Genomic DNA, 10,929 nt, shown 5'->3' with positions numbered 1-10,929 from the left:
CAGCACAGTTCCACTCCATCAAAATAATTAAAAATACAATGTAATTACGATAGTGTGTAACAATGAGATTGTTATAAAAACCATAATTATCCTGCAGTTTCCCCATGTTAACTGTTCTGCATAGCAGTTTTTTGATGGTGGTGCAAAGTTTACTGTGAGGATCAATGTACTCTTAATTCAGAAGCAGAGTATTTTAAAGAGTATTGGTTGTTCTTTTTTTATGCCCCATAGTTATACAAATACTATTAACAAATCAAACAGCCATCTTCCCTCCCTAGCCATTTTCACCTCGAAGGAATAGAGAGATTTTGGTCCAAAACACACTGCAGAAATAATCCAGTCTGAGATCACTTTAACTGCCCTGGGTGAATGCTAGGGAACTCTGGGAACTGTAGTTTTGGGAGACATTTAGCCTTCTCTGTCAGAGAGCTCTGGTGCCACAATAAACTACACTGAGCCAGGGCAGTTGAAGCGGTCTCAAAACTGGATTTTAGATTTCCTGCATGGCAGAGGGCTGGACCGGATGGCCCTTGCGGTCTCTTCCAACTCTATCCTATATGATTATTTCTGCCATGTGTTTTGAACCTTTGTTTCCTTTGCCGCAAGATCTCTCTACATACTGATTCCACAGACTAACGCAGCTATATTCTTTACATTCTTCAAGTTCCTCAGTGTCCTATGGGCCCTCATTTTAGCCTTTAAAAAAACCCCTACATTTCTATTTTTTAAAACTTTTATTGAAGTTATTTTAAACATAAAATACAAATTAAAAAAACACCCAATCTCTATAACAAGTATTTGTATTAAGATGGCAACATCCATTTCTTTTTGACTTCCCTAAAGTAGGGCCTAAACAGACTGCAGAAATAATCCAGTTTGGGACCGCTTTAACTGCTCTGACTCAACGCTAGGGAATTCTGGGAATTGTTAGAGAGAGCTGTGGTGCCATAACAAACCACAGTTCCCAAAACCCCCAGCAGCAGTGAGCCAGGGCAGTTAAAGCTGCCTCAGACTGGATTATTTCTGCAGACTGTTTTGGCCCTACGGTTAATGCTCTCCCAAGTGTGCCCTTTAAGAGACTTTGGACTTCACTTCCCAGAAGCCTCAGCCATGTTGGCTAATAGTGTGGGATTCTGGGAGCTGAAGTCCAAAAAGCCCTTAAAAGAGCACAGTTTGGGGAAATCATTATACAGAAATATTATTATACAGATAATAATAATAATAATAATAATAATAATAATAATAATAATAATAATAATAATAATAATAATGGTTTTTCCCCCTTTCTGTTCACTTATCCCCATGTTCCAGTTCCTTTGGGCCTCCAGATATTTTTTTCTTTGGACTTCAGTTCCCAGAAGCCCCAGTCAGTATAGGTTCATTGTTCAGGAATCCTGGGAGTTGAAGTCTCAAAAGAAAAAGAAATCTAGAGTGCTGAAGACTGAGAACCATATGGGCCATATTTCAGAAAGAAAAGAAATAAAACTACATTTCCCGTGGTTCCTGAGGTCGCTTGGGGCGCGGTGCATGCTGGGAGAAAACAGAGACAGAGTGACGGTTAAAGAGGGGGCGTGGCTAAGACGGCGGTTGGATTCCACGTGGTGATGGGAGGGGAAGGGGGGGCCTTTTACGACGACGCGCCTCTCCTTTTGCGACAGCGCCGTCGAGCGCGGAGGCCGTATTCCGAGCAGCGAGATACCGGCTCTTGTGCAGCTTGGGCTCTTTGAGAGCCGGCGGAGGAAGGAGAAGGACGTCAGCCCTCGCTGCCCGGCCCCGCTTCCTGCCTTCTCCTGGATGGTCGGCGTCGCGGCCTCCTCCTCCTCCTCCTGGGCCTCCTGCTGCTCCTCCTCCTGCTGCCGGGTGCCTGCTGCGTCGGGCGGCGGAGGCGAGCGCGGGCCTCTGAATGAAGATGGACTATGACTTCAAGGTGAAGCTGACCGGCGAGAGGGAGCGAGTGGAGGACCTCTTCGAGTACGAGGGCTGCAAGGTCGGCAGGGGCACCTACGGCCACGTCTACAAGGCCAAGCGGAAAGACGGGTGAGTGAGCCAGGCAGGCAGCGGGGCTCCTCCTCGCACCACAGACCCAGACCCAGCCCCGTCGCCGCTGCTGTGGCTGTGGTTGCACTTGTGGTTGCACTTGTGGCCTGAGCCTATCGCCGGCACGTCTTGGCAAGACTTCAGAGATATGGCGGAGTCTCCCTCCTTGGAGGTCTTTAAGCAGAGGCTGGGTGGGCATCTGTCACAGGGGGCTTCGATTGAGAGTTCCTGCATGGCAGAATGGGGTTGGACTGGGCTCTGTGATTCTGTGTAGCCCTCTCAGTCTGCAGAGGGGCTTTTGCCATCGCCCTCCTCTGAGGCTGAGAGAGAGTGTGTGGCTTAGCATCATAGAATCATAGAGTTGGAAGAGACCACAAGGCCATCCAGCCCAACCCCATTCTGCCATGCAGGAACTCCCAATCAAAGCACCCCCAAGAGACCATCCAGCCTCTGCTTAAAGATCTCCAAGGAGGGAGGCTCCACCACAATCTCCACAGGAGCATGTTCCACTGTTGAACAGCCCTTACGGTCAGTCCTACCCAGTTTAAGTCAGTCCTAAGGCAAATGTATAATGGGACTTCTTTTTTGGCAGGAAGTAGAAGAATAGAGTTGGAAGAGACCGCAAGGGCCATCCAGTCCAACCCCATTCTGCCATGCAGGAACTCTCAATCAAAGCATCCCCGACAGATGGCCATCCAGACTCTACTTAAAGACCTCCAAAGAAGGAGACTCCACTACACTCAGAGGGAGTTTGTACCACTGTCAAACAGCCCTTACTCTCCGGAAGTTCCTCCTAATGTTGAGGTGGAATCTCTTTTCCTGCAGCTTGCATCCATTGCTCCGGGTCCTGTTCTCTGGAGCAGCAGGAAACAAGCTTGCTCCCTCCTCAATATGAGAATCTGTCAGGGATGCTTTGATTGAGAGTTCCTGCATGGCAGAATGGGGTTGGACTGGATGTTCCTTGTGGTCTCTTCCAACTCTACAATTCTGTGATTCTGTGACACTCCTTCAAATACTTAAACAGGGGTGTCATATCACCTCTAAACCGTCTTCTGCAGTCTAAGCATATCCAGCTCCCTAAGCCATTCCTCATAAGGCATGGTTTCCAGACCCTTCTCCATTCGCGTGCCTTTGGACATGTTCCAGGGTCACCCCACTGGGTTAGGGATATATGTTCCCATGGTAGAAATAATGCCGTGTAAACCTGCAAAATCAGTATGTGGAGGGAGATCTTGGAGCACCTTTAAGACTCACTGGAAGAAAGAATTCAGAGATATAGTTAGTCTGAAGAAATAGTATATAATAATAATAATTAATTTGTTTTATTTATATACCGCTATTCCTAAGATCATAGCGGTGAACAGCAAGTAAGCTAATTAGCAAGTAAGCTAATTTGCCCCCAACAGTCTGGGTACTCATTTTAGCGACCTCGGAAGGATGCAAGCCTGAGTCGAGCTCATGAAAGCAATCAATATTGTATTAGGTCAATAAGTGTTCATTATGATAGTTGTTATAAGAGAGAGAGATCTGGCAGCACCTTTGGGACTCACTGAAAGAAAGAATTCAGAGATATAGTCCTGTTAGTCTGCTGAATAAGTATGTAGGTAGAGATTTGTAGCACCACAGAGACTCGCTGAGATAATTAAAAGCTATAGCCATGTTAGTCTGTAGAATCAGTATGTAGGGAAATCTTGTGGCAACTTTGAGACACTGAAAGAAAGATGTTAGCAGCATGAGCTTTCCTGGACTCAAGTCTACTTCCTCAGATATATTTGGTGATGGGATACATTGAGAGGGGCAAGTAAGAAATTATAACAATAGCCATTCAAAGATATAGCGGTGTTAGGCTGTAGAATCCGAGATGTAGAGAGATCTTGTAGCGTCTTTGAGACTATCTGAAAGAAAGAAGTTGGTAGCATGATCTTTTGTAGAATTACGTCTACTTCCTCAGATGCATTTTTCCAAATGTATCTGAGGAAGTAGATAGAAGTTGGCAGTATGAGCTTTTGTAGACTTAATTCTTTCATTTAGTCTCAGAGATTCTGCAAGGTCTAACTACATAAGAAAAATGTAGGGCATGACCAAATAAAAGCTAAAAATATTAACAGAAATACAAATTTAGGCTTGTAGTTGCTGTTGCTGTTGTTGTTGTGTGCCTTCAAGTCGTTTTCAATGTGTGGCAGCCCTAAGGCAAAGCTATCACAGTGTTTTCTTGGCAAGAGTCTTCAGAGCGGGTTTGCCATGGCTATCTTCTGAGTCTGAGAGAGTGCAACTTGCACAGAGTCACCCAAAGGATTTTCATGGTCGATCAGGAATTCCAACCCTGGCTCTGTTGTTGTTGTTGTGTGCCTTCTAGTCCTATCCAGTTTAGGGCAATCCTAAAACAAATCTATCTTGGGATGTTTTTTGACAGGATTTGTTCACAAGAGGTACAACAATAGAGTTGGAAGAGACCACAAGGGCCATCCAGTCTTACCCCCCGCCATGCAGGAACTCTCAATCAAAGCATCCCTGACAGATGGCTATCCAGCCTCTGTCTAAAAACCTCCAGAGAAGGAGATTCCACCATGCTCTGAGGGAGTGTGTTCCACTGTCAAACAGCTCTTACTATCAGAAAATTCCTCCTAATGTTTAGGTGGAATCTCTTTTCCTGTAGCTTGCACCCATTGTTCCATGTTCTAGTCTCTGGAACAGCAGAAAACAAGCTTGCTGCATCCTCAGTATGAGTGCCTCACTTTCCTTGTCCTCTCCCTCCATTCCGCCGCTTGATCTTGGTATTTCAGTTTGGGATGTATCCATACTGCAAAAATAAAGCAATTTGACACTGCTTTAATTGTCATGGCTCCATCCTGTGGGAATGTTTGTCCTGTGCTGAGGCAACTCTGTCAGAGAACTCGGGTACCTCACCAAACTACACATTGCAGGGATTTGTAAGCTAGAGTCATGACAGTTAAGTGGTGTCACACTGCTTTATTTCTGCAACCCTGGAGAGCTTTCCCATCTGCCACGCTGTCAGCTTCACCGTCTGTGGTTTGCTCACATGGGGTCTATGGACAGGCGTTAAAGAAGAACCTTCCTCCTGTATTCCCCTCCTTCCTTCTGTTATGTGAGAGTGGTTCATCCCCAGCAGCCCTGTTAGGCTTGTTATAGCAAGTTGGTGGGTGGGTGTTTAGCTTCTTATGACATCTTAAAGGGACGGGCAACTTGCTGGTTTCCAGATGTTGCTGGACAACCTAACCAACATAGGCATTGGAGGAGGAAGGTGAGAGCCTAACCAACATAGGCATTGGAAGAGGAAGGTGAGAGCCTAACCAACATAGGCATTGGAGGTGGAAGGTGGAGTTGCAGTCCAGCAACTTTGGGAGGACAACCATGCCCCTGAAACCAACAAGCATATTAAGATAAAATGTTCCAAAATCCGTATTAGATCAGAAAGAGCCCAAAATTGGAGGAGGAGGAGGTGGGTGGCGCGGCCGCACGGGGAGGCAGGGGAGGGAGGCAGGGAGGGGGCACGGGCACACGCAGGAGGAGCACCTCCTTCTCCTCCTCCTCCTTTCCAGGCCGCGCCAAGTGGAGGAGGAGGCAGAGGTGCCTGCTTGGTGCTCCCCGTCCGCGCGTGCGCCAAGGCAGCAGGCAGGCAGTCACCCACCTCCTCCTCCGCTTGGGCCTGGGAGGCAGAGGAGGAGGAGGGAGGAAGGAAGGAAGGAGGAGGAGGGAGGAGGGAGGGAGAGAGGGAGGGAGGAGGAAGGAAGGAAGGAGGAGGAGGAGGGAGGAAGGAAGGAAGACAAGGAGGAAGAAGAGGATAGTGATGATGATGATGATAAAATGAGCCAGCTTCTGAGGCACGACCAATGTAAGTTGCTCTGATTTTTACAAACTCATGCGCAGTGAAAAAAAACCCAAAGTCCCTTGAACAAATACACACTTCTGAGAAGTACAGTTGAATCCGAGGGCAAACCCACCTCTTGTTAAACCACCTTGACATATTCAATTATATATTGAAATTATACATTTTTGTAGTTTAAACTATAAATTGCGCAAAATTATGTTTTTTTGTCGAAGTATCACACACCACGCGAGTTATGCTCGATTTTTTGCTGAATTTTGACACACCACGCCGAAAAGGTTGCCCATCACTGGAATAGACAGAGTTTCCCCCCACAACCTACTATCTCAGTCTTTTCAGTGGAAGTGGCAGGGATAGGACTATCTGAATCTTTTAAGCAGAAAAGGCAGGGTTCGAGCCTGATGATTTTGCATACAAAATGCACGTTTTGTGGCAAGTTGTGGAGCTTCCCTTTGCGGTAGGGATGGTACTCTGATCTTCTGTTCTTCTGTGTTATATCTCAGCTACTTTCACAGAATACTTTCTGTACATAGAATCATAGAATCAGAGTTGGAAGACACTGCAAGGGCCATCCAGTTCAATCCCTGCCGTCCAGGTAATCTAAATCAAAGCATCCCCAACAGATGGTCACCCAGCCTCTGTTTAAAGACTTCCAAGGAAGGAGACTCCACCACTCTCCAAGGGAGTGTGTTCCACTGTCGAAGAGCCCTTACTGTCAGGAAATTCCTCCTAATGTTGAGGTGGAATCTCTTTTCCTGCAGCTTGCATCCATTGCTCTAGGTCCTAGTCTCTCGAGCCGCAGAAAACAAGCTTGCTCCTTCCTCAATATGACATCCCTTCAAATATTTAAACAGGGCTATCATATCACCTCTTAACGTTCTCTTCTCCAGGCTAAACATACCCAGCTCCCTAAGGCATTCCTCATGGGACATGGTTTCCAGACCTTTCACCATTTAAGTCACCCTCCTTTGGACACTCTCCAGTTTCTCAATGTTCTTTTTAAATTGTGGTGCCCAGAACTGGACACAATATTCCAGGTGGGACCTGACCAGAGCAGAATATAGTGGCACTATTACTTCTCTTGATCTAGACACTAGATACTTTTATTGATGCAGCCTAAAATTCTGGCCTTTTTAGCTGCTTCATCACACTGTTGACTCATGTTCAACTTGTGGTCTACTTGGACTCCTAGATCCCTTTCACATGTAGTCTTGTTCAGCCAGGTGTTTCCCATCCTATATCTGTACATTTCATTTTCTACCCTAAGCGCAGTACTTTACATTTCTCCGTGATGAATTTCATTTTGTTAGCTTTGGCCCAGCTTTCTAGTCTATTCAGGTCATTTTGAATTTTGATCCTGTCCTCTGGAGTATTAACTATTCCTCCTAATTTGGTGTTATTTGCAAATTTGATGAGTATGCTCCCGATTCTGTCATGCAAGTCATTGATAAAGATGTTGAATAGCACTGGGCCCAGGACAGAGCCCTGTGGGACCCCACTGGTCACTTCTTTCCAGGATGAAAAGGTGCCATTGTTGAGCACCCTTTGGGTTCGGCTGGTCAACCAGTTAGAAATCCATGTAACAGTTACCTTGTCTAGCCCACATTTTACAAGCTTGTTTGCAAGAATGTCATGGGAAACATTGTTACTTTTTACTTGTTGCTAGTAACCTTGTTACTAGCTTTCTATTATCTGTTTTGGTATTCCTTCTTGCAAGTTTTCCCTCTACATTGTTCCTTGTATCACATACTTAAATTACTAATTGTGTCCTTCCCTCTTACATCTTTTGCAAAGTTCTTGGCAATGTACTCACACTGCTTTTCACCCTCTTGGCTTTAATATGACTTAATCTTTTAGTACACATAGGTGCTGGGTTTAAGAGTTACCATCTACCAGCTGCTTTTCTCTCTCATTCCCATTAGGGTTAGAATTGTTTTTCTACTTGCAAATATATGTGAAAGAGTGGCTAGTGAGGCCACCCTAATAATAAGATGAATGCTATTTAAAATATCCCCATAAAATACTTTGTCTCTTTCTATTTATCTTCTGACAGTGGTTGTGCATATGGTTTTCCCCTTAACAATGGCTCTTGTTGGACCATTAGCACATTTTTGAGTTCATACCTGGCTTCCGTAGTGACTGTGATTTTCTTCCTAGTGGAGTTTTTAAAGTACTTCTCATTTTACACAATATGCAACATCCCATTATACTAAACCCTTAAAGTAACAGCCAGCATATATCAGTCTGTAGACATCCTCCTGTGTAATCTTTTGCAAGAACAATCTCCCAATTGACTAAGGCTGCCTCCACACTGCAAAAACAATCCAGTTAGGCCCCATTTTAACTGCCATAGCTCAATGCTTTAGAATTCTGGAGATTGTAGTTTTATGAGACATTTTAGCCTTTTCTGTCATGAGAGCTCTGGTGCTACAACAAATTACAATTCCCAGAATTCCATAGCATTGAACCATTGTTATTCAAAGAGATGTCAGAATGGATTATTTTGGCAGTCAGGATGGAGCCTAAATTGCTTTGGACAAAATCCAAACTTTTTGCCAAATTGCATTGGGCTTCCATGATTTGCTAGGTTTTTTCACTTCCTTGGTAGCTGGTCTTTTTGTCACTGTGTATTGTGTTTTTTGCCTGATATTTCTATCTGATTTCCACCTTTCATGGTAAAAATCCTGGAGGAAAAACATCAAATCAGAACACACAATATTGTTGGAAAAGATAGTTGTAACTTAGAGAGCCAGCATGGCATAGTGGTTTGAACGTTGGGCTATGACTTTGAAGACCAGGGTTTGAATCGTGGCTTGGACATCTAAACTCACTGGGTAATCTTGGGCAAGTCACACACTCTCAGCCTCAGCGAATGGCAATGATAAACCCCCTCTGAAGAAACTTGCCAAAAAAAAAACAAAAAACCCCATGATAGGTTTGCCTTAGGTTCACCGTAAGTCAGAAATGAATCATAGAATCATAGAATCGTAGAGTTGGAAGAGACCACAAGGGCCATCCAGTCCAACCCCCTGCCATGCAGGAAATCCAAATCAAAGCATCCCTGACAGATGGCCATCCAGCCTCTGTTTAAAGACCTCCAAGGAAGGAGACTCTATCACCTTCCGAGGAAGTGCATTCCACTGTCGAACAGCCCTTACTGTCAGGAAGTTCCTCCTAATGTTCAGGTGGAATCTCTTTTCCTGTAGCTTGCATCCATTGTTCCGGGTCCTGTTCTCTGGAGCAGCAGAAAACAAGCTTGCTCCCTCCTCAATATGACATCCTTTCAAATATTTAAACAGGGCTATCATATCACCTCTTAACCTTCTCTTCCCCAGGCTAAACATCCCCAGCTCCCTAAGTCGTTCCTCATAGGGCATGGTCTCCAGACCCTTCACCATTTTTGTCGCCCTCCTTTGGACACGCTCCAGTTTCTCAATGTCCTTTCTGAATTGTGGCGCCCAGAACTGGACACAATATTCTAGGTGGGGTCTGACCAAAGCAGAATACCGTGGCACTATTACTTCTCTTGATCTAGACACTATACTTCTATTGATGCAGCCTAAAATAGCATTGGCCTTTTTAGCTGCCGCATCACACTGTTCACTCATGTTCAACTTGTGGTCTACTTGGACTCCTAGATCCCTTTCACACGTAGTTTCATTCAGCCAGGTGTCACCCATCCTATATCTCTGCATTTTATTTTTCCGCCCTAAGTGCAATACCTTACATTTCTCTGTGTTGAATTTCATTTTGTTAGCTTTGGCCCAGCTTTCTAGTCTATTCAGGTCATTTTGAATCTTGATCCTGTCCTCTGGGGTATTAGCTATTCCCCCTAATTTGGTGTCATCTGCAAATTTGATAAGTATGCTCCCAATTCTGTCATCCAGGTCATTGATAATTATTATTATCATTATTAGGCATCTTTTTCATGTAGTTCATATTCATTGTGTACACATAAATATTGAATTATCTGGCATGAATATTGGTAACTGAGGGTAGGGTGGTGTTTTTTTTACCAGTTTTGAATAAGGTTAATGTTTCCATTTTAATGTCTATTCTTATTTTTTCAAATTAGTTTGCATAACAGATTTCATGAAAACATTCATCACTTCAGATTACTATAAACAGGGAACAACCTAATTGTCTAAATAAATCTTTAGGGTTGTATCCAGTTGCTGTTTTTAATCAAACACAAGCTTCTACTGATGTACTGGAGAAGGGAGATGATTTTGAAACATTTACCCCTTCCTTTAGCCAGTTCCCCTATCTACTCTGATGGGTTGATGGACCCTTTAAAACAGCTTGGGGTGTAACATGGGAGAAATGGTAAGAGTTGAAAATTATCTTTATCTGTGATCAGCTAACCTAGCAGAAGCTTCCAAAAGACTCCTGTCAAAGAAGAATGCAAAATGGTACATTTTTTTAGGTCCAGTATCCATAATCTATTTTACAGGTATCTTCCTTATTTTAGGGGTTGTAAGACCACTTTACCCTAACTGCCTACCTAGTGACTGATCAGTTTTTCCCAGCTTCTCCACTTGTGATGACTGGAAACAATTTCTGGCTGGATAACACTAGGATGATCTATTGAATATGTGGCTAATCTTAAAAACTTTATGTTTTTAAATGAATTTACTTTTCCAATTTGCTTATTTCTAAAATTGTAAGTATTCACACTCTCTAAACCAGGACTCCCTTGGTTTTTTTGGAAATAGATTGCTCCGTCATATAACAATCAGGTCCTGCTGGAAAAGTCTTGGTCCTCTTTGATTTCTAAAATAGCAAATAGAGACAGATATGAGTTGAAAAAGAAAGGCAACTTGTATTTCTGGAAATTAAAACCGCTTTGACTCTTGGTTCTGAGGGGAAAGGTTGAATGTAAATAGTTAATGAATCACTTGTTGTGAATGTGAATTTTGAAAATAAGATTAAACCAGCCTTGTATGTAAGCCCATAAAGCTTACAAGTCTGTAAAAAGTTTATTAGTTTGCTATGAGGCTATTCACTTGTATATAAGAGAAGACAATAACTCTGTCTTCTGATGC

The 10,929-nt window shown here is 43.8% G+C and overlaps 1 protein-coding gene across 4 annotated transcripts in view; it reads left to right on the top strand.

Annotated features, from left to right (window-relative positions):
- The first annotated feature begins 1,696 nt into the window (after positions 1 to 1,696).
- LOC149319921 (cyclin-dependent kinase 8) overlaps positions 1,697 to 10,929 on the top strand; it is a 73,628-nt gene continuing 64,395 nt past the window's right edge. For all 4 annotated transcript variants that reach the window (XM_089512591.1, XM_089512590.1, XM_089512589.1 and 1 more), the window contains exon 1: positions 1,697 to 2,037. In XM_089512591.1, the coding sequence (XP_089368717.1) occupies positions 1,904 to 2,037 (134 nt within the window). In that variant the 5' untranslated portion in view covers positions 1,697 to 1,903. The remainder of the gene's footprint in view (positions 2,038 to 10,929) is intronic.

Source organism: Sceloporus occidentalis, unplaced genomic scaffold (genome assembly GCF_023333645.1).
Source record: "Sceloporus occidentalis isolate IW3139 unplaced genomic scaffold, rSceOcc1.0.p SCAF_2, whole genome shotgun sequence".
Lineage (NCBI taxonomy): Eukaryota > Metazoa > Chordata > Lepidosauria > Squamata > Phrynosomatidae > Sceloporus > Sceloporus occidentalis.
This window is presented reverse-complemented; position numbering and strand designations above follow the sequence as displayed.